The sequence below is a fragment of the Anabrus simplex genome, chromosome 7 (genome assembly GCF_040414725.1).
Source record: "Anabrus simplex isolate iqAnaSimp1 chromosome 7, ASM4041472v1, whole genome shotgun sequence".
NCBI lineage: Eukaryota > Metazoa > Arthropoda > Insecta > Orthoptera > Tettigoniidae > Anabrus > Anabrus simplex.
Window position 1 is genome coordinate 307,116,265 of NC_090271.1, and position 25,313 is coordinate 307,141,577.

The following is a 25,313-nucleotide window of genomic DNA, read 5'->3' on the forward strand; positions in this document are numbered from 1 at the left end:
CAATTTTAAGATCAGTACTATTAAAGAAAGAGAAGAAATTCAATATCTTGGCGTCACTTTTAACTCACCTTTGATACAAACACTTCTTTAAAATAAAAACCTCGCTCAAGCAGTTAGATGCGCTTACAGCCTCACCTTTGTTAAAGGCAGCTCAAAAGTTCATTGTTTTGAAGAAAGCAATCAGCCCTACTCTCGTGTATGCTTTTCAGACCGCTGAAATTAGACAAGTACCGCTTAGCTTCCTGAAAACCGCAGACAAAATGGTAAAGAGCTCCCTAAAGGAAAATTAGCAATTACCCATGGATACACCCGATAGTGCTCCGTATTCTGATTTCAGATTCAAAGGTCTTGCACTTTTCAAAGCAACCTGGGAAGTACATCTGCAACGGATAAGGGTATGCAACGCTCTTCGCCGAGCCAGTAATCGCTATGTTTTAAAGATGCGTGATCTGACATATGAAACGACGCATTGTCTACAGGCCCTCAACATCACAGATATTAACCAATTCTCCAATAAAGGCAGTGACCTTCCAAATCCAAGAAAAATCCGCCAAGAACTAAGAAGTCTGGAAATGGCAACTTGGTGCTCTTTGCTTCTGAAGGGGATCGGTGTAGAGTTGTATAAAGAGTTCACTCCAGCCAATAATTGGATTAGGCATCACCAGGGACTTTCTTGTAGCGAATGGTGAGAGGCAATTAAGATGACATCGAATGTTTCTGCGGTACGAACTATCCCTGGCAGAACTAAGGACGGAAACCTCTGTCGCAGATGCGTCAGAGAGAAAGAAACACTGGCTCACGTTCTGGGTTCTTGCCCCTACAGTGAAGTACTGAGAAACTCGCGTCACCACAAGATCAGATCACTGATTGCAGAAGAACTCCCTAGCAAAAACTTCCGTGTATATGAACAAGTCCACGGTTTGTCTACGACAGGGAGCACAAGGCGAATTGAGATAATTGCCTTTAAAGATAACGACAAGAAAGGCTTCATTATCGATCCGACCATCCGATTCGAGCACCATGTCGGCCAGTTTACTGAAGTTCATCTTGGAAAGCAGAACATTTACGCACCCACCATTCTGTTCTACAAAAATAAATACCAGCTGTATTAAGTAGAGATTGTCAGCGTAATGGTTCGTGCTTGTTGCACAATACCTGCCTTGTTCATAGAATTCTGGAAGAAATTCAACCTGCCTATGAACGGCATTGAAAGAATAGTTACCACCACCCTACGTGGATCTGTACACATCCTGAAATATCACCTGTTCGGATCTCCAAAATTTAAAAAATCCGTAACACCGCTATATTTCTGTGATGAAATATTCTCTATCCTGATATGCTTTACTTTGTCCATTGTGGCAACCCGTAATTGTGGGAAGTTGTTGATTAGTTCAATAAATATATATATTGTTATATTGGCAGTCTTGTAAAACCAATGGCTATCTATTTGCGGAGTGGAGAGCAGTGGAATTAGGAGAGAGTGAGAGGGAAGGTAGAGTAATATGAATGTTGTTATGGCAACCACCGTGTCAAGACATCTACGTGTAATATACCAAGGGTATTACAGTGAATGAGCTAGTAATCCTGTTGCTTTGTCTCTTAAGACATTCTTTGACTAACAAACTAAATACTATCAGTTTGGTAGATGTAAGGAGTTGACTAAGGAAGGTCCTGTGTCAGAAATGAAAGACAGGAGATGACAGAAAAAAAAAGTAGAAGCAATACCAAGCACAACTGTGACCCTGTGGTCATCACTGCACACTCACAGGCTTTGAGCCCCTCTACTGTACCTTTTATAGCTTCGTCTGTTGATCACGGTTGGAATGTGGGCCTTAGGCACGTGACATTATGGGTTCATCCTTGGCTGAGGTGGTTGGTTTTTTGAACAGCGGAAGAAAGGTTTTTTTTACAATTTGGTTTACGTCATAACGACACAGATAGGTCTTATGGCAATGATGTGATAGTTAAGGGCTAGAAATGGGAAGGAAGCGACCATGGTCTTAATGAGGGTATAGCCTGGTAAACCATCTTCAGGGCTGCCGACAGTGGGGATCGAACCCACTATCTCGCGAATGCAAGCTGATAGCTAACCACGCAGCCACTTGCTTGGTAAAGAAGAAAGCCCATTCTATGCTTCAATGTTGGCTTTTAAAAGTTCTCTGGTTACACATTCGGTGTTTATCCCAAAAAGTTAATTAAAAGTGAGCCATAGGTCACCCAACAGAGTTAACATTACTTCTGCCATCTTTTAGAGTAAGAGTAAACCAGTGTGTCAAATATAATAGACAGGCAGCCTAGATGGCATCAGATCTGCATGTAGTAAATGAGACCATGTGATGATTCTAGTCTTGCTTAATAGCCACCATTATAGTAGCCTGATATTGAAATAAAATGAAGTGGATATTTTGATTCCTTTAGCTCACATCCGCCAGAATAGCCTGCTATGGTAGTGGAGTAGACCATACAGTGTCTCAATGCCAAGAGTCGGGCAAAAATAACTTGACTGTTAGGTTGCACTAGGGAAATAATGGATTTGAACCTTACTTTCTGTAGCCATGATGACAATTTTCCATGATTTTGTATTTTCACACCAGGCAAGTGTTGAGCCTGTACCTTTATTAAGGCCATGGCCACCTTCTTTGTGATCCTAGCCCTTTCCTATCCTATGGTTGCCATAAGACCCGTTTGTATCAGTGCGATGTATTGCAAATGGTAAAGTAACCTGACACCCTAAAGGAGTCAACGGCTCAGGACGGATGGGCTCCTTTAGGAGAGTGAAGGTTCTTCGGAGGAGGAATTGCCATTGAAATCTGGTGGAATAGTGTCTGATTTCCAGTAAAGCAGCTACCATTAGGCATGGCATAAGGCAGCAGATATACAGGCTTAAAAACAGTCATGGGCAGCAGTTGCATAATGGTTAAACTGGCTATGATACTGCAGTGCAGATGGGCAGGGAAATCCACCTTGTTATCAATCCCATTAGAGTAATGCTTGAGGTCATCAAGTACTGAGCCCCGGATGTCATCACGCAGTTTGGGTGACATCCAGCGCTACTCTTATTCCGGGACAAGGATTGTTAAATTGGAGACTGGCCACATGGCAGTGGATAATCAGACTGCAGGTGGAAACAAAGCTACTGGTATGGGTACTAGGATTCTGCAGCTAAGAAATACTGTAGCCTCCGTGGCTCCGGCGGCAACACGCTGGCCTCTCACTGCTATGTCCCGTGGTTGAAGTCCCGGTCACTCCATGTGATATTTGTGCTGGACAAAGCGGAGGCAGGACAGATTTTTCTGCAGGTACTCCGGTTTTCTCTGTCATCTTCCATTCCAGCAACACTCTCCACTATAATTTCATTTCATCTGTCAGTCATTAATCACTGCCCCAGAGGAGCGCGACAGGCTTTGGCAGCCGGCAGAATTCCTATCCTCACCGCCAGATGGGGGCTTCATTCATTCTACTCCTAACCCGGTTGAATGACTGTAAACAGGCTGTGGAGTTTCATTTTGATAGGCTGTGGTAAAGTCAAAACAGTTTTCATTCCTTACGCTGGCAAACTATCCCTCGAAGTTCAAACACTGCAGTTTCCAGGCAAATTCTGCTTCTCATTGGTCATAGGTAAATTGCAAGGACAAACGCTAAAAATTGCAGGCAGTGATCTCCACACTTGCTGGGTTTTTTTTTCATCCAGTTATATGTTGTCTTGGTAACCAAATTAAGAATGTTGGATATTGGCAGGCACTGAAACACTTAAGTGACACTGCTGACTGTTGGCATGTATTTTCTGCTAGTTACTATTGCAGTGAAAGTCATCACTACCAAATTTGAGTTTTCTCTCTAGTAAATCATTTTTCATCTTAGTTCATTATTGTTTCAGGCTAAACCTCAGCTTGTGGAACCAGTTGACTTTGAGACCTTCATTTTGAAGAACAAGACGTTACTGCAGAATGATCCTCAACGTGAACTGCTGCTTTACCCACCAGATGATGTGTCGGTTAGTATCTTAGTTTTATATTTGGTTGAATATCATGGTTTTGTTTACAATACGGAATACTGTGTATGTGAGGCTCTCCAGGCAACATAATTTTGGCAAGAAATATCTATTTATAGATTTGATCCCCATCTGTTAGCCTGATCCTCGAACTACGTAATGAAAGCGGTGACAGTGATGTCACCATACGGAAAACTCTTCAAAATAACCTTGGAAAAATGCTATGCAGTCTAACGAAACCATACCTTGAGTCGCAATGGAAATTTCACATTGACGACTTAGGTATGATTTCTTCAATGAAGTTCCTATATTATCTTGTGCCAAAATATGAAATAACCAGCTTGTGCATCAAAGTGATGTATGGTTAGACTTCATTTACTAGTCTGCATATTTTATAACGGATAATTTGAAATAAGGTGGACTGCCTGCACAGAAGCCCAATCATAGAGCTGTGATTTGTTTTGACATGCTGACAACTGTGTTGCACAAAATAAAAATAACATCTGGGGTGGAGAGTTATGTCATGTTTACATGAAATGACTATTTCTTTTCTGCTGGTGGGTCATATGAAATTTTCTTTTGACTGTGCTTTTGGTGAAAATAGTCAATTCTGTGCTTTTATTCCTAATTAATGTAATTTAGAATATATTACATTACATATTATAGTATTGAAAGGTGGACCATTACTACATTAATTTAATAATAATTACATTGTCTCATGAGTCAGTCATTACTGATCTGCATTTAGGGCAATCACCCAGGTGGCAGTTTCCCTATCTGTTGTTTTCGTAGCCTTTTCTTAAATGATTGCAAATGAATTGGAAATTTATTGAACATCTCCCTTGGTAACTTATTCCAATTCATAACTTCCCTTCCTACAAATGAATATTTGCTCCAATTTGTCCTCTATGTATAAAATAAGAGTTTTGTCTGTACATTGCTCAGAATTTGAAAAGAATGGTATTTCTGTATCAGACGAGTCCACAGTAACAAGAAAATGCACACTTTATTTTTCCGTCATTTCTGTACGTATGTAGTAGTAGTAGTAGTATTTATTCATTCATCATGTCGTTTACATATTTACAGGACTCTGTTTTATATATACATAACTCTTCTAATAACATTATTACTTGAGAAATATTAATCTTATAACTAAACCACATATATTACAGAAGTAGTAGTATTATTATCAACATATTAATACTTAAAATAAATTGAATTTCTAACTATCTCTTGCACACACTGAATACATTACTATTATTGTTGTTATTATTATTATTATTATTATTATTATTATTATTATTATTATTATTATTATTATTATTATTATTATAATACGAACGCACATCACGAGAAAATGGCTGAAGAGAATTTAATGAAAATCGGTATGTAAAGTCGGGGCGTGAGCCACTACAATCTAGACTGTAAATCTTTTTATTCACGCCAAGTGAAATGGTAGTTTAGGGGAAGGCCTAAAATTTAATTCTCTAATATTTATGTTATTAGTGGTCCTGTCGATATATACTACATAGGCTAACTCAAGCTAGATAGAATTAAATTTCCGATCATTTGTGTTTTTACCATACCGGCTATGATAACAGATATTCATGAATTTGTATTCTTGTTGCCAAGTCCAGATCAGTGCCAATCCATGAGCAAATGGGTAAGCAGAATTTAATAATGAAAATCACTGTGTAGAGTCCAGGAATAAGAAACTACAGTCTAGGCTATAAATAATTTATTCGTCCTGGATAAAATGGTAGTTTAGTGGAAGGCACCTAAAATTTAATTTTCAAATATCTATGTTATTGGTCCGAACATAACAAAAGTTATAGAATATATAATTTCTGATCATTTATGTTTTATACTGATTATGGTAAGCGTGGTATTTCAGAGTAGGAAAAAACTGAATTTGAAGGCCTACAATGTCGAAAGCTCATAAAATTGATAAAAAATAACATTATATTGACCATTGTTTGTTGTGGTTTTCCTTGTCTCTTATGCTGCCACGCATCTCCAATAGATGGGATTGCTGCTGCGTATTGAATATAACAGCCTGACTGAATATTGGCGGGAAATACCCAGGGAGTTAGATAATTTTCTTCTTTAGCATGTCATTCCTCTGGTTCATACATTTTCTGATACTGCTGGTACGTAGCACACTGGTTCATCATAGTATTCCAGCAATTCGATTCCTACGCTGAGGCTCTGATTTGAATGCAGTGTGTTCACTTAATGGAATAATGGCAGAGGAGTGCTCGTGGCTTGCGACCTGGTCATTCCAGTTCTAGAAGTTTGGAGTGTAAGATCAGCGGCATAGTACTTACTGTTTGTTGAAAGTGAGAAAACCTGTGGATTTTCATTTGATCGAGTATTTCATACGATAGCATTGGTTTTAATCGCAACATTCCTACTGACGTCATTGTAATGACCTATGTTGATTTCAGTTGGGAAAACCACTAAGACAGTCTTTCTGAGGATGTAAAAAGGCAGGTGGAGAGTGAGTGTCTGCCACTATAAGTTCGCTGCTGGCTCATGGATGCTCGCCCTAGCACTTCGCTGCTGGCTATAGCCTGGCTGCTCGCCATGGAACTTTTACCCTGCAGCAGCCCCGCGCGCACGCTGCTGGCAGCTCTCAGCTGTAGTCGAAAATTCAAAACAGAGGAACTGATAGTTAAGGCGGTTTGTATTTTGCATAATTTGATTATAGATATAGAGGGCATGAACACTTAGACTACCGAGCTTGATAGCTGCAGTCGCTTAAGTGTGGCCAGTATCCAGTAATCGGGAGATTGTGGGTTCGAGCCCCACTGTCGGCAGCCCTGAAGATGGTTTTCCGTGGTTTCCCATTTCCACACCAGGCAAATGCCGGGACTGTGCCTTAATTAAGGCAATGGCCGCTTCCTTCCAATTCCTAGGCCTTTCCTATCCCACCGTCGCCGTAAGCCATATCTGTGTCGGTGCGACGTAAAGCAAATAGAAAACAAAAACAAAAAAACAATACTTAGACTTGAAAAAATAACTGTCGAACTTTCCATGAAAAATGAGGTACTTCATATAAATCGCCTGCTTGTAATGATAGAGGTCTCCAAAATGGCAAGATTAAAAGAACAAAGTTAACGTACTCGTTCCGCATTCTTTTGCCACGTCATTCCATAGTTTGATGATGATGATGCTTGTTGTTTAAAGTGGGCTAACATGTAGGTTATCGGCCCCTGAGGGTACGAGATGAGACAAAATGGATTAAAAGTTATAATTAACCCACTGACTAGGATTAGGAAAATGCTATTTGCTTTACGTCGCACTGACACAGATATGTCTTACGGCAACGATGGGAGAGGAAAGGCCTAGGAATTGGAAGAAAGCGACCGTGGCCTTAATTAAGGTACAGCCCGGGCATTTGCCTTGGTGTGAAAATGGGAAACCACGAAAAACCATCTTCAGGGCTGCCGACAGTGGGGCTCGAACCCACTATCTCCCGATTACTGGATACTGGCCGCACTTAAGCGACTGCAGCTATCGAATTCGGTAGATTAGAAAAATGATAATGATGAGGAAAATTATTATGAATTTAAAATAAGCAGTGGATCTAATTCGCAATGCACTGACATTGAAGTAAAATAATGTATTTAATTCAAATTAAAAATACACAAAGGTAAACACATAGTTTTTTTTTTTTTTTTGCTATTTGTTTTATGTCGCGTCGACACAGATAGGTCTTATGGCGACGATGGGATAGAAGAGGCCTCTGAATAGGAAGGAAGCAGTAGTGGTGTCTTAATTAAGGTACAACCCCAGCATTTTTCTGGTGTGAAAATGGGAAACCACGGAAAACCATCTTCAGGGCCGCCGACAGTGCGGTTCGAACCCACTGTCTCCAGGATGCAAGCTCACAGCTGCACGCCCCTAATCGCACGGCCAACTCGCCCGGTAGGGTAAAATAGTAGTTAACAATAAACCAATTAAAACACAAATAGAAACTTTACTTTTAAACACGATAAAACAAGCCACTCTCTCTCATAAAACGTAGGAAAAGGTCTACTGGCCGCTCGTCATCTCGTCACTACTTTTATCTCATATGAAACTCTTGTGATGATCCGCATGCCGCTGGCTTCAAATTGCATTGCGTTCGAAGACAGGTTCAGATAGCAAGTGAGCAAGTGATCTCTGAACGTGTGTATAGAGTGCGAAGAGAGGAAGTGTGGGAGAGCGGGTGACCTTGAAAGAACCAATCACAGTCCAAGTTAAAGGATTGCCAGCGATGGGCCAGGCTCGAAAATCAAACGTGTTTGAGACCATGGATGTGGCGAGGATAGCAGCCATCAGCGCAGCTATGAGCCGGGCTCCAGGGTAAAAGCACTGATTGAGATTCATTGGTTTGTTTCATCATCGCCTAACATCGAGCAGCGAGGCTTAGCGATGTGCCAGCAGCCAGGCTGCAGCATAAACGTACCCTAATGAAAACTCCTCAACTTGACTGTGACTGGCGGTAGGCAATAGGGCGTACCTTTACCATGAAAATTCCTTAACCCAGTCTTCACACGAGGAAAGATGTTTGGTGACTTCCCCATCGTGTTTCTGGGGTGATGTTAAGAGCTATGCAATTTATTACAATCTTACCTGCAACGTGTACAGTACTTAACCTAGAAATCTGTATACAATGTAGAATTCCGTTAAGAAGCACGGGTACATCAGTTACTCAGAAAATAAACTGGCGAGTTGTTAGTAAATACGTATGACTGGCAACATATGTTCACTGCTTGTGGTAGGTAAAAAGTTCCTCAGATCACATCTCTCAGGGCCGGTTTCATCAATGTGGGTTAAACCTTAACCCCGAGCTATACTGTTTTAACTCTGAATTTGACTATTCCTTCTGTTTAATCAAGGAGGCTTAATTTTAACTCTAGGTTAAAGCCGGAGTTTCCTTCAGCCTTTTTATTTAGTCCTTGTGCAACATGTTCCTTGAAACAATCCCTCACACTCTTTTCTTTCAACTTGTCTAGATCCCATCTTTCTGCATTCTTTCCTTTCTTCAATTTTTTCAACTTCAGATGGCATTTCTTGACCAACAAATTGTGGTCAGAGTCCACGTCTGCTCCTGGGGAAGTTTCGCAATCCAACACCTGGTTTCTGAATCTCTTAATCATAATGAAGTTTATTTGATAACTTCCAGTGTCTCCAGGTCTCGTCCACGTATACAGCCGTCGTTTGTGGTGTTTGAATCAAGTATTGGCAAGGATTAAATTATGATCAGTGCAGAATTCAACCAGCCAACTTCCTCTTTTGTTCCTTTGTCCCAATCTGAATTCTCCTACTGTATTACCTTCTCTTCCTTGGCCTACCACTGCATTCCAATCTCCCATCACAATTAGATTCTTGTCACCTTTTACATATTGTATTAAATTTTGTTTCTCTTCATATATTTTTTTGATTTCCTCATCATCCGCTGAACTAGTAGGCATATAGACCTGCACTATTGTGGTGGGGATTGGTTTGGTGTCTGTCTTGATGACAATAACTCTTTCACTATGCTGGTCATAGTAGCTTACCCGTTGCCCTATTTTCTTATTCATTATTAAACTAAATCCTGCATTTCCCCTGTTTGATTTTGTGTTGATATTTCGATAGTCGCCTGACCAAAATTCCTTTTCTTCCTGCCAACGTACTTCACTTATACCAACTACATCTAACTTTAGTCTAGCCATCTCCCTTTTCAGATTCTCTAACCTACCACTACGATTCAAACTTCTAACATTCCATGCTCCGACTCGCAGAATGTCTTTATCCATCTTCCTGATGATCGGCCCCTCTCATGTAGTCCCCACCTGGAGATCCGATGGGGGACTAGTTTACATCCGAAATATTTTACCCGGGAGGAAGCCATCATTAGTACATCATTCATACAGAGAGAGCTTTATGTCCTCGGGAGTTACGGATGTCGTTTCCCGTTGCTTTCAGCTGTACCGGGCGAGTTGGCCGTTCGTTTTGGGTAGCGCAGCTGTGAGCTTGCATCCGGGAGATCGTGAGTTTGAACCCCACTGTTGGCAGCCCTGAAGATGGTTTTCTGTGGTTTCCCATTTTCTCACCAGGCAAATGCTGGGCTGTACCTTAATTAAGCCCACGGCCACTTCCTTCCCACTCCTAGGCCTTTCCTGTCCCATCATCGCCATAAGACATACCTGTGTCGGTGCGGCGTAAAGAAAAAAAAAAAAAAAAAAAAAAAAAGAGCTTTCAGCCGTGTAGCAGTATCAACACAGCTAAGCCATGTTGAGTATTATTACAAGGCCATATCAGTCAGTCGTCTAGACCGCCGCCCTTGCAACTTCCGAAAAGCTGCTACCCCCCTTTTGATGAACCATTCCTTAGTCTATTCTCTCAACAGATACCCATCCGATGTGGTTGCACTTGCGGCTCGGCTATCTGCTTCATTTGGACACGCAAGCCTCCCCACCGCAGCAAGGTTGCATGGTTCACAGAAGAGGACAAAGCAAATTAAATTACGAAGACTGCATAGGTACAATAAAAAGTCTGACTCATTGGCTGAATGGTCAGCGATTAGGCCTTCAGTTCAGAGGGTCCCGGGTTTGATTCCTGGCTGGGTTGGGGATTTGAATCGCCTCTGATTAATTCTTTTGTCCCGGGGGCTGTGTGTTTGTCCCTTTCCTCTTCATATTCAGACAACACACTACACTACCAACCACCACAGAAACACGCGATAGTGATTACATCCCTCCATATTAGGTTGGCATCAGGAAGGGCATCCGGCCGTAAAACAGGGCCAAATCCACATGTACGGCACTGTTTGCACCTGCGACCCCACATATGTGGGAAAAGCGGTATAAAAAGAGGAAGAAGAAAACTACATACAATAGAAAAGCTTATTGATAGCAGCAAAATTAAGACATTATAAAACAGTCACACAGCCAGAAATAACTTATGCTAGTGAAACCATTTTAAAAACTACTAATACAGCTGAAACAGACAAAATACTTAAGACATAAAGAAGAATAATTAGAACATGCATAAATAAACTGTATCATGTTAATGGATAGTGGAGAATAACATCAAATAAAACAGTTTATAAGGAAATTGATCCAGTGAAAGTGAAAAATCCACAGACTGTTTCCAATCATTCGACTCAGAAATGGAAATGAATGAACCCCCATCTAGATGCGAGGATAGGAAATGTGCCGGCTGCCGAAGCCTGTCGCACACTTCTGGGGCAATGAATGATAAATGACTGATAGATGAAATGAAATGTTAATAGAGTGTGTTGCTTGAATGAAAGATGACAGGGAAAACTGGAGTACCCAGACAAAAACCTGTCCCCCCTCCGCCTGTCCAGCACAAATCTCGCATGCAGTGACCGGGATTTGAACCACTGTATCCAGTAGTGAGAGGCCAGCGCGCTGCCGCCTGAGCCACGGAGGCTTCCAAATTGAACCAGTGTTGAGCACAATTAGGAAAACTTATATCATTCTTTGGACATCTTATCAGAACACCTGACACCAGAATCTGCAGAAGAATAATTGAAATATTATGGAATAGCAAGACCAGGATTAAATGGATCACAGAAATTAAGGAGGATATTAAAGAACTACAAAATAACAATAGACTATCTCAAAAACAAAACAAAAAAATAAGATACTTCAAGACACACACACCAAACTGCCAACCAAGATCAGTAAAAGGTCTAATGGGAGGAGGGTATTTTCAACAGAACAAAGGAAGGCAGCATCTCTCAGAATGAAAAAAATAATTGGCTGATAGGAAATCAAGAAATCCTTTATATAATTGACTAGAGTGGTCCAATGTAGGCCATGAAATGTAAAATAAGTAACTTAGTAGCATTACTACTATTATTGTAATGATTGTATCCTAATATTCTTTGTACATCTTAAGACAATCTGCATATATGAGTGTTGCAAGACTAAAACTTTCTGTTTCACTTTTTTCAAATTTTGAACATATTTACATATTTAATTTCCAGAGAGTAAAACTTGTAAATATTTATAAAAATTATTTTAATACGCAAGGCTGATATTTTTTTATCCAGTGAAACTTGTCATATTTTCTTAAATCCTTAATAAATTTTTGGAGTCCTATACCCTATTTTTCAATAATTTTTTCAAATTCAATAAATTCTGCCTTACAACTTCAAAATCACATAAAGTGATCAGTTTTTAAGCTGGAGACTTCTGGTTTTCAAGAAAATGATCGCAAAATTACCTACTATCAAAATATAAAATAAACCAAAAATGACATTTTCCGACTTAAGTATGGTTTTCTGGAGAGCGTCACACGTATGGATGAATTGCGATTTTTATTTGTGAATTTGTGAACATTTTTTTCTTAAAATTGTATTCTTAACTTCATCAATGTACTAGCTCAGAAATGCTTGCTATTTGAGGAGTGGTTTATGTGATTCTGATTTTCCAGCTGGATGAGCATCTTATTTCTATCCTCTAGTGCAGGGATGGCGAACCTTTTCCAACTTGTGTGCCATTTTAAGTCTGGTTTATTATTCTCATTTGTTGACTGTGCCACTTATTTTCCATTAAGGAATGTCTACAACCTACAATCCCCCACCCTGCAACTTCCTTTCTAAATTCCCCATTATGTTTCATATTTATTTATTTATTTATTTATTTATTTATTTATTTATTTATTTATTTATTTCCATGTTGTCGCTGTTTGTATGCTGAACAATTAAACTAATTTCTTCTTCATCACAGCTATCCTTGCTTATAAGGTCACATTCATGCTTTCATCAAAACATACATGTGGGAGTTATCCAAATTAGCTTTCAATTGCCCGGAAACTTCTTCACTTATTTTTTATTATTCTATCCTCGACAGCAGTTCAGCTGGCTGACATTCCTTTAATTCTGTTAATTATTAGTTGTTTGTTAGGGAAGTTTTCAAATAATGTGTCGGACATCAATAAGAAAGTTTCTTTCAACAACTCACCTTGACAAAACGATTTCCCATGCATGTTGTATTTTTACGCAGTGAGACAGATAGAAAAAGCCGCACTGATATTATTCCTGGGCCGTAAATATGATACAAAAGAACTAGTTAGTTTTGTGTAATGTTCGATATTTTGTGAAACGAACTCCTTTCTTTCTTCATTTGCAATGGAACAAACATTTGAATGATTAGTCTCGAAATTGAGCTTTACATTAAATGTGGGGGATACAACTGTTTTCGAACACAGGCAACACATCTTTCCATCAGTCCGAATTCCCTTGTCCAGAGTTCTTGAAAAGTACGGTGACCACCTTTGTTAAGTTTCTGTTCGTTTCGGCACCGAAAACATGTTTGCGAGGTCCGTATACAAAACCACCAGAAAACGACACTTATCTCACTTGACTTTCGGACCTATCAGTGTAGCAGTGTTGCCATATTGCACGTCCGGATGGAACTAGTACTTACATTTTCGATATTTATTTCTTACACGTGAAACACTATAAGATATGTATTGTCTGTAGTACAAGACGTATATAAAAACATTATTATGTTCATATGGCGTGGCACCGAAGTCATGTTCGCGTGTCACCTAGTGACACGCGTGGCATAGGTTCGCCATCCCTGCTCTAGTGTCTCTTGGTGAGTGTATGAATAATAGTGATTCATGTTAATGTTTTGTTTAATTACATCTTTTGTCTATTGCGATGTGTTTTGTTAGGTTCTTGATGTAGGCATTTGTCATAGGAGGATATTATACATGAGACTGCTTTTTGTAGTAATCTGATTTTTGTCTATAGCCTTTGCTTTTGTTTCTGTATTTTACATTTCTAATTCTTTAAGCAGTTAATCTATCAAACAATTTTATCACATTCATTTTCGCTTGGGCTTTTGTCTAAAATTGTATCAGTATTTTATCATGGCCCCAGCTGAAGTCAACAGTGGTGAGTGCTTTCTCTTGGATTAAACTTTTCGTGACTGCTTTCACGTTAACATCATGTAAGAGGTATGTCTATTTCTTCTAAATACAGTTTACTTTTCTGTTATTACAGTAGAATTTTACATCAGGAACCTATTTAATCTGTGTACAATCTCTCTCCACATTTTTCAGCCTGGAAGGTTGTAGATGAATTAATGGTAGAGATGATTATCGTTTTTGTTCTGTTGGATAGTAAGTTTGTTTTGGTAATCTAAAATTTGTACCATGGACAGCAGGATTATAAAAGTCTCTGGTGTGAAATTTTTATATTCTCTGGAAGTATTTCATTAGGTCCAGGTTTGTTTGTGACGAGTGTATTTCTGATTGACAAGTTTTTATATAGTGAATTTCTCTACTAGGTCCGTAAAAGTTTCGAAGGTGCTTTTTCTGATTTCCTTTCTGATATTTCTCTCCTTGTTTTTCATATGTTGTCACAGAAGTGTAGGAAGGTAGTACTGTTATCTGTTGAATTGTTATTGTATTTACTGGGTGTGTTACTTCTCTGTTGATTATTATTATTGTTATTATTTATTTATTTATTTATTTATTTATTTATTTATTTACTTATTTTTTATTTTATATTTTATGGGCTACATGGGACCACTCCAGTAAATTATACAAAGGATTTCATGATTTCTGATCAGCCCAATATTTTTTCACTTATAGTTATGAATTTCATTGGTTCCGTATTGAAGAGGGATTACAGTAAATAATATATAAATTCTTTCAAGGTCCACTTATTCAATACAATGACGTTTTATTGTGATTTAATCACATGTCAAATAGTCAAATGGTACTAGTTTCAGCATCTATGTGCCATCATCAGCCTTGAGTACAAATTAAAACAAGATATATACTGTATTCCTAAAACATCTAAAACACATTTTAACTCATTATAAAATAACATACAATTAATGTGGTGATACATGAAATACGATAAAATTATGATACAATTGGTGTGATATAAAATTCTTAAAATTCCGGCTGTTTGTTACATAATTCAGTCTGTGTGCATCCGGAATAATCACAAATTTACTGTCATTGAACAAGATATGGAAGTTCTTCAAACAGTAAACAAGGGACCCATAATGAATATCATTGAAAGTTGTTACATCAACTGCGACCAATATTTTAACCCCAATTACAATTTAAATGAGATTTACGAGAAATCCAATATCCTTTTCGATCTTTTAATCGATTGGCGTAAAAATACCAAACTATTGAAAAACAGTTCGATTTTCCAAGTAATCCGGAATGCACACTCCTGGCAATACCCCCACTACCCCATCCTTCCGCCCCGCCTTAGTTCCATTCCCCCGCAAGTGCTCCGCCTCCTTCCTTCCCCTCGCCTTCCCCTCGCCTCCTTTACCGTTGCCGACACACTTCGTCCGGCTCCGTCTGTGTAATAACACGTTTACATGCTGCTCAAGGTGAGTCAATCATCATTCAACGATTCTAATGTTTCTAGTAACTTCCATACATTGCTTCCAACGTCTAACTTGGCTATTTTCTCCTTCAGGTTCAAATTGAAGTGGGAATTCATCTCTAATTACATCACGATCTTATATGATCAAAGTAAACTTCCCTGGAACCACCTAATAATAAAAGGAACAAATGTCATTCACATAGACAGCATACAACTGCAAAAATTCACTTATCCCGGATGCACACAGACTGAATTATGTAACGAACAGCCTGAATTTTAAGAATTTTATATCACACCAATTGTATCATAATTTTATCGTATTTCATGTATCACCACATTAATACATTACATACATACATTATCATTATAGACTGTTATGCCTTTCAGCGTTCAGTCTGCAAGCCTCTGAGAATTTACTAAACGTCACCACAATCCTCGATTTGCAACTAGTGTTGTGGCCTCATTTAGTTCTATACCTCTTATCTTTAAATCGTTAGAAACCGAGTCTAACCATCGTCATCTTGGTCTCCCTCTACTTCTCTTACCCTCCATAACAGAGTCCATTATTCTCCTAGGTAACCTATCCTCCTCCATTCGCCTCACATGACCCCACCACCGAAGCCGGTTTATGCGTACAGCTTCATCCATCGATTTCATTCCTAAATTAGCCTTTATCTCCTCATTCCGAGTACCCTCCTGCCATTGTTCCCACCTGTTTGTACCAACAATCATTCTTGCTACTTTCATGTCTGTTACTTCTAACTTATGAATAAGATATTCTGAGTCCACCCAGCTTTCACTCCCGTAAAGCAACGTTGGTCTGAAAACAGACCGATGTAAAGATAGTTTCGTCTGGGAGCTGACTTCCTTCTTACAGAATACTGCTGATCGCAACTGCGAGCTCACTGCATTAGCTTTACTACACCTTGATTCAATCTCGCTTACTATATTACCATCCTGGGAGAACACACAACCTAAATACTTGAAATTATCGACCTGTTCTAGCTTTGTAGCACCAATCTGACATTCAATTCTGTTGAATTTCTTACCTACTGACATCAATTTAGTCTTCGAGAGGCTAATTTTCATACCATACTCATTGCACCTATTTTCAAGTTCCAAGATATTAGACTGCAGGCTTTCGGCACAGTCTGCCATTAAAACCAAGTCGTCAGCATAGGCCAAACTGCTTACTACATTTCCACCTAACTGAATCCCTCCCTGCCATTTTATACCTCTCAACAGATGATCCATGTAAACTACGAACAGCAAAGGTGAAAGATTACAGCCTTGTCTAACTCCTGTAAGTACCCTGAACCAAGAACTCATTCTACCATCAATTCTCACTGAAGCCCAATTGTCAACATAAATGCCTTTGATTGATTTTAATAATCTACCTTTAATCCCATAGTCCCCCAGTATGGCGAACATCTTTTCCCTCGGTATCCTGCCATATGCTTTCTCTAGATCTGCGAAACATAAACACAACTGCCTATTCCTCTCGTAGCATTTTTCAATTACCTGGCGCATACTGAAAATCTGATCCTGACAGCCTCTCCATGGTCTGAAACCACACTGGTTTTCATCCAACTTCCTCTCAACGACTGATCGCACCCTCCCTTCCAAGATGCCAGTGAATACTTTGTCTGGTATACTAATCAATGAGATACCTCGATAGTTGTTGCAATCCTTCCTGTTCCCTTGCTTATAGATAGGTGCAATTACTGCTTTTGTCCAATCTGAAGGTACCTTACCAACACTCCACGCTAATTTTACTACTCTATGAAGCCATTTCATCCCTGCCTTCCCACTATACTTCACCATTTCAGGTCTAATTTCATCTATTCCTGCTGCCTTATGACAATGGAATTTATTTACTATCCTTTCCACTTCCTCAAGCATAATTTCACCAACATCATTTTCCTCCTCCCCATGAGCTTGGCTGTTTGCAACACCACCATAATGATTTCCTTTTACATTGAGAAGATGTTCAAAATATTCCCTCCACCTCTCCAGTGATTCCCTGGGATCTATTATGAGTTCATCTGAATTACTCAAAACACTGTTCATTTCCTTTTTCCCTCCCTTCCTAAGATTCTTTATTACTGTCCAGAAAGGTTTCCCTGGTGCTTGACCTAGCCTTTCCAGGTTATTACCAAAATCTTCCCATGCCTTCTTTTTGGATTCAACAACTGTTTGTTTCGCTCTGTTTCTTTCATCTACGTACAAATCCCTATCTGCCTCGGCCCTTGTTTGGAGCCATTTCTGATAAGCCTTCTTTTTACGTTTACAGGCTGCTCTCACTTCATCATTCCACCAAGATGTTCGCCTTTTCCCATCTTTACACACAGTTGTTCCTAGGCATTCCCTTGCTGTTTCTACTACTGCATCCCTGTATGCCACCCATTCACTTTCAATATCCTGAACCTGCTTACTGTCTACTGTTCGAAACTTCTCACTAATCATATCCATGTACTTCTGTCTAATTTCCCCGTCCTGGAGATTTTCTACCCTTATTCGTTTGCAGACAGATTTCTCTTTCTCTACCCTATGCCTAGAGATACTTAGTTCACTACAGATCAGATAGTGGTCTGTAATCATCGAAAAATCCGCGAAAAACTCGTACATTCCTAACAGATTTCCAGAATTCCAAGTCTGTTAAGATATAGTCTATTATGGATCTGGTACCCCTAGCCTCCCATGTGTAGCGGTGAATAGCCTTATGCTTGAAGAATGTATTCGTAACAGCTAAACCCATACTAGCACAGAAGTCCAGCAAACGCTTCCCATTCCCATTAGCTTCCATATCTTCCCCACATTTACCAATCACCCTTTCGTACCTTCAGTTCTATTCCCAACTCTCGCATTGAAATCGCCCATTCGCACTATTCTATCCTTGCTGTTGACCCTGACCACAATGTCACTCAATGCTTCATAAAACTTGTCAACTTCATCCTCATCTGCACCCTCACATGGTGAATACACCCCATTAATTGTATGTTATTTTATAATGAGTTAAAATGTGTTTTATATGTTTTAGGAATACAATATATATCTTGTTTTAATTTGTACTCAAGGTTGATGATGGCACATAGATGCCGAAACTAGTACCATTTGACTATTTGACATGTGATTAAATCACAATAAAACGTCATTGTATTGAATAGGTGGACCTTGAAAGAATTTATATATTATTTACTGCAATATTTTTTCACTCTGAAAGGTGCTGCCTTCCTTTGTACTGTTGAAAATACCCCGCCATTAGACCTTTTATTGATCTTGGTCTGTAGCCTGATGTGTGTCTTGAAGTATCTTAATTTTTCTGTTTTGTTTTTGTGATAGTCTGTTGTTATTTGTAGTTCTCTATTATTATTATTATTATTATTATTATTATTATTATTAAATCGTCCGACTCGTTGGCTGAACGGTCAGCGTACTGGCCTTCGGTTCAGAGGGTCCCGGGTTCGATTCCCGGCCGGGTCAGGGATTTTAACCTTAATTGGTTAATTCCAACGGCACGGGGGCTGGGTGTATGTGTTGTCTTCATCATCATTTCATCCACATCATGACGCGCAGGTCGCCTACGGGAGTCAAATAGAAAGACCTGCACCTGGCGAGCCGAACCCGTTCTGGGATATCCCGGCACTAAAAAGCCATTACATGTAATAAATATCATTTTTGGTCCGTATTGATGATGTAGATTGAAATAATAACATTAAGTTATTTATTAGACCACCTAATCAATACAAAATCGTCTTGGATGATTTACATAAATTTGTTAGCTAATAGTGGGACATGTTTCGCCTTCTCTGAAGGCATCATCAGCCATAGTCTTAACCTTAAATTAAAAATAAGCGTCTAAATAACATGTAGTGATGAAATGAATTTTAAAATCTTGAAGAGATTTGAAGTAAAATAACATTAAAAATAACAATGATGGTTTGAAAATACAATGTGATGAGATACAATAGTGGAAGTATTAACAAAATTAACCTTAGAAGGCTGCTAAAATAAGTACAATGGAATAAAACAACAGATTGTTATACAACAAGTAGTAAGATTGCATAAAAGTAAAGTTGATAGTAATGGCGGTTATAATTAGACGATGGCGAAAAATCTTATGTAATCAAAGTAAAGAGGAGAGAGTAAAAGTCAAAGTTAGTCGAGAGATCCGAAGTTCATTATGATCTTGAAGATAAAGGATGAAAGTCAGATGCATATGGTGAAGTTGTAGAACACGTTGAGGATATGAAGTTGGTGAATAGAAGTTGAAGAACAGTTTCAAATAGGATCACTATGGACCATCTCAAACATCACTTCAAATTTTGAGATGGTCCATAGTGATCCTATTTGAAACTGTTCTTCAACTTCTATTCACCAACTTCATATCCTCAACGTGTTCTACAACTTCACCATATGCATCTGACTTTCATCCTTTATCTTCAAGATCATAATGAACTTCGGATCTCTCGACTAACTTTGACTTTTACTCTCTCCTCTTTACTTTGATTACATAAGATTTTTCGCCATCGTCTAATTATAACCGCCATTACTATCAACTTTACTTTTATGCAATCTTACTACTTGTTGTATAACAATCTGTTGTTTTATTCCATTGTACTTATTTTAGCAGCCTTCTAAGGTTAATTTTGTTAATACTTCCACTATTGTATCTCATCACATTGTATTTTCAAACCATCATTGTTATTTTTAATGTTATTTTACTTCAAATCTCTTCAAGATTTTAAAATTCATTTCATCACTACATGTTATTTAGACGCTTATTTTTAATTTAAGGTTAAGACTATGGCTGATGATGCCTTCAGAGAAGGCGAAACATGTCCCACTATTAGCTAACAAATTTATGTAAATCATCCAAGACGATTTTGTATTGATTAGGTGGTCTAATAAATAACTTAATGTTATTATTTCAAACTAAAAAGCCATACGACATTTCATTTCATTATTAAATCAGTCTGAGTTAATTTTTATTGTTTAAGGTGTTACTTAGAAAAGTACTGCTGTCATATCATCATCATCATCAATTTCCCTCATTCAGCTTGCACTGTCATTTATTTAATTTATTTATGCTGTATCTTTCACTGAGTGGAGTGGCCGCGCGTGTTGACGTGCTACAACTATGGATCCAAGCGCTGCATTCGGGAGAGACGTTGGTTCGAGCCTCACTGTCGGCTGTGCTGAGGATGGTTTTCTGTGGTTTTCCATTATCACTTGTCTTCGTTACCTCCTCAACTGAGGTTGGCATCAGAAAGAGCATCCAGCTGTAAAAACGTGCTATATAAATTCCATCTGCCTCGTCCCAGTCCTGTATCAAGAAATAGGACTAAGGGGTAGACATACTGCACATATATTAATGCTTTATCTTTCCTCGGTTCTTGCTTTTTGAATTTCCACCTAGTTAACACATTTTCACATTATTCCTTCATCTGATTTAGTCTTCTTTATTCATATCGGTTTCATTAGGACACAGAAAACTTAAATTAAACATATACACATCAAAGAGGGTTTTGCACCACCCTGTATGATCTGTTAGGGATTGGTGCATGATGCTCAACATATTATACAGCAAAGAAACTTAATGTGCTGTAGACATACAGAACTAAAATCAAGCTCTTTGCTGGAGCTATCTAGGGAGGGACGTGATCAGAAGCGTGGGCAGTAGGGGAAGATGTTGAAGCCTGCAAGATATCAGAAATAACTAGTGAGGTGGGAGCTAAGTTCTCGTGAAGCCTCTTGGAGAAAACTTGGGGATAAGTTCGACAGATGGTCTGTATGAATGTTAGATATGTTATTTTCTTCTATAGGTTTGATTTCTGGTACAGTCGGAAGCAGTTGAATATGGTGCAAATTAGCAGATAGAAAAACACATTCTTTTGTCACATAACATGTTTTCAGGATGAAGGGATGTAATGCCAGGTACTGATCCGCTGTGTCTAGTTATGGTCTACTACGGCTTACCAGTTTGTTTTTCCTGCCGAATTTAGACTGTTTCAACTATTTCAGCGGGATGAGCAGTAATTACTTGATAGGCCAAAGCCCATCAAGGCTTTAGTACTATGGGGCTTGGTTTGGGTTTATATTTGGTTTCAGAGACAATTTCTCTCATATAAGCCTACTGTAAATCAGTTGCTATTATCTTAAATCCTTCAGGACTTAGACAGTGATGATCCTGAGAACCGATTATAATGAATTCCATTCACCTCTGCTTTTAAGGTTGTTCTTCGAGCAGTCTGTCTGCTTTTAAGTAGTAGTTGACTGTGCTTACAGTATGAACAAGAACAACACAGTGGATTCTGCTTGTGTGAGTCTTTTTCGAGTTGCATTGAGAGTCATGGCTGCTGATAACAGAGCATATTTTTATTATTAGGTAGAAATGTTTTTGATGACAAGGTGTTCTTAGATATTGAAAGCTAATAAAATAAAGATGATTGAATTTTTATTCAAATGTGATTGTGTCTACCAACATAATTATTTTTGACCTGTAGTAAAGTTGGAGACCGACAAGAACACAGCTAGCTCTTTAAGGGGCAGGGATAAGTCTTCTAAACTTTCACATTTTGCATTTATGCAGTATGTGCAGAAAAGTATGTAATGGGGACTGGAAAGAACATGATTGAGAAGTTTATCATGATCGAGGATTGTACTTAAGAAGACAAAGTTTATATTACGTTAGTGCAGTTAATTTTCTTACCAGAGTATTTTATAGTTTTGTTTCTATTATTGTTGTTTCTATAATATTTGTGCTGAAATTTCAGTGTGTTAATTTTGATTAATTCATTACATTGTATTAATCCTTACCTTAACTTTTATAATTAGTTAAATACAGTGTATTAATCCTGACCTCAACTTTCATAACTTGTTAAACCATAACAAAATCATTTTTGAGAACAGATGTGAATTCAGACAATCCAGGAGGGAGTGTTCTTACATATAAGTTGTTTATTTTGAACTAGTGTTGCTATTAATAAAATTTATGCATATATTGCTACTTGCCACAGTGCATGCTATGAGTTTTTAGCATAGAATCGATTTGTATCGTATCTTCATTACTGTCGTCGTCATCATCGCCATCTCTTTTCTAGTTTCTGCCGAATTGAATGTCAATGACACCTTTTCATCTTCCTCTGTCCTACCATCATTCCTGCTCCTGAACCACCGGTATGTTCCAATCCAGATTCCTTCTGATTATGCTGTTGTTGATAGAGTCCAATCATTTTAGTCTGGGTCTACCTCTTGTTCTCCTTCCTTCAATCTTTGCGATAGTCCTCTGGTTAGGTATCCTTCCCTCATCCATCCTCTTACCATATCTATACCATCTCAGTTTATTTCTCTCCATTCTTCGGAAAGATTTTCTACTCCAATTTCCCGACTCCTTATTTTTTACTCTGTCCTTCTTTTCTTAAAAATGTAATCTCTCTGGCCTGGACTTTACTCTCCTGTCTCTTGACATTGTCCTGGTCTGTTCTATATATGGGGCAGTGATAAATCTTATTCATCACCTCTTTACACTTTCTGTATACCTTGAACCTGCTTCTTCCAGATCAAGTTCCTTACACTGATAAAATGTATTTCCTTGTTGTATCCTTTTACTGATCTTCATGCCCAATGCTGCATCAGTTTGCTTCCCAAGTTATTGATGCTTTCCACAATTTCAAGGTCTTGCCCCCACTCCCACGCTGCCAGTTTTTTTAGCACCATCCCCTTCTCTTTACACTGCAGTCAACACCATTGTCTTGCTTTTCTCTGCACTTCATTCCATAATTACCAATCTTTTCACTTGGTATGTCCAGTTGACCTTGTAGTTCCTCTTCATTTGCTTCTCCCCACTACAATGTCATCTGCAAACTCCATCATCCATTGCCTTTATGAACAACAATAGGTCACTGTATTATTTTTATATGTTTTCAGCAAGTGGTGTTGCCGAGAAGATTCCGCACTACAACCCATAGTGTTCCTGCCAATCTAGATACAAGTGACTGCACTTTATTCACTAAGGAATGTGTGAAGAGTTACACATCTAATTGGAACCTTATTCATTATAAATATAGTGCCTACTCTGGGACATACTTAGAGCTTCCAAAGTATGTATAACTTAAGAAACATTCCTTGCTGTAGAAGAAGGCAAAAGGCATGCATTAATTGAATAAGTTCTAGTCAGTGCATGATTAGTAGAAGTTGAGTTAGAGCAAAATCCATGAGAATGATGAAGTAAAGTAAGAATAATTAGGCTGTCTCCTCATCAATCCCAGTTCTTCTACATGTATTTCTTCTCAGCCTCCGATGAGTTTGTTTCTGCATTTCAACTTCTTTAGGAGAGCGGGCTTCAACACAGCAAGGGGCCATCTTGACCCAAATTTTTACAATTTGTTTTACGTCACACCGATACAGATAGGTCTTATGGTGACGATGGGATGTGAAAGACCCATTAGTGTTTAGAAAGCAATCATGGCCTTACTTAAGGTGCAGCCTCAGCATTTGCCTGATGTAAAAATGGGAAACCATGGAAAACCATCTTCAGAGCTATAGACAGTGGGGTTCGTTCGAACCCACTATCTCCCAGATGCAAGCTCACAGCTATGCACCTCTCACCGCACAGCCAACTCGCCCGGTGAACTTCAGTCTTGTTGAGGGAAGATGAGATAAGAAGAAAGCTAGATAAGCACAGAAAAGTGGAAGAAAGAGAGAGAGAGAGAGAGAAAAAAAGGAGAGATGAAAATCGAAAAAGTTGGTGGCACGATTTGTGCTGTGTAGTTATAAGGTCGCGTTTGAAATATAGTGGATTTTAAGGCGATTAATGGGGACCCCCCGAAGATCATTTACTGTGTTTTCCCATTTTCACAGCAGACAGATGCTGGGACTGTACTTCAGTAAAGGCCATGTCCACTTCCTTTCCAGTCCTAGCCGTTTCCTATACCATTGTTGCCAAAAACCTGTCTTCATTTGGTGTGACATTAAACCAGAGAGAGAAAAGTAAATCATGTTGTATCTTTTTGTATAGAGTGTTGAAGCCCATCTTCCTGATGAACCTGGGGAGCAAAAACAAGCTCGCTGGGGGCTGAGAATAAATGGATGTAGGAGTATTGAGTTCAATGAAAAGACAGTCCATCTGGTTTAAGGAGATGGTGTGTGAAGATGTGGAGATTGCCCTTGTTCTTTTATTCTTTCATGCCTGTCCTTGTCTTCTATTTCTGTTGCTCCCTTTCCCATTGCTGACCTGTTATTCTTGGACATATTAGTGAATGGTCAGCCGTTGAAGATGTGCGAGCGATCCAGTTAGTGGAATACATAATTCATGTTTGGTGTTCATTGGAAGTATTCAGGATTAGTGATATTTTATTTATTTTTACGTTGATCGGTTACATACTGTAGTTTATGTAGATTTGGTTTACTTTGTTTCATGTTTGGCTTGGGGGAAATCAAGGTATATAGAATAGTAATAAGGTAGTGCCACTCGCTAGCGGCATAGAACAGCTCTGGGCTTGCATAATTCAAGTTAAACTCTATGAAATTAACTTGTTGTAATTTCTTTACATAATTTTGAATAGAGGAAGGAATGATGTTCATATATCTGACAAAATATATTAAGCAAAATTAACTCTTTCCTGTTATTACTTCATGAAAGTCCTCCTCCGTAGCGTAACGGTTAGTGTTATTAGCTGCCGTCCTCGGGGGCCTGGGTTCGATTCCCAGTACTGCCAGAAATTTAAGAATGGCGGAGGGCTGGTATGTGGTTCAAATGATACACGCAGCTCACCTCCAATGGGGGTGTGCCTGAAAAGAGCTGCACCACCTCGGGATGAGGACATGAGTTTACTTACTTCATAAAAACTAATATATATTTTAAACACTACATATTTTCAAGCTTTATATAAAAATAAGTGGAAGAATGGAATAAGGAGACTCATACATTGAAAGTTTTGCCCTTGGACC

At 38.8% G+C, this 25,313-nt stretch overlaps 1 protein-coding gene across 1 annotated transcript in view; it reads left to right on the forward strand.

Moving 5' to 3' along the window:
* Positions 1-25,313, forward strand: part of Ziz (dedicator of cytokinesis protein Ziz) — a 542,949-nt gene that overhangs the window by 13,667 nt on the left and 503,969 nt on the right. Inside the window, exons 2-3 of the mRNA XM_067151766.2 lie at positions 3,878-3,994; positions 23,292-23,464. Of these exons, the coding sequence (XP_067007867.2) occupies positions 3,878-3,994; positions 23,292-23,464 (290 nt within the window). The remainder of the gene's footprint in view (positions 1-3,877; positions 3,995-23,291; positions 23,465-25,313) is intronic.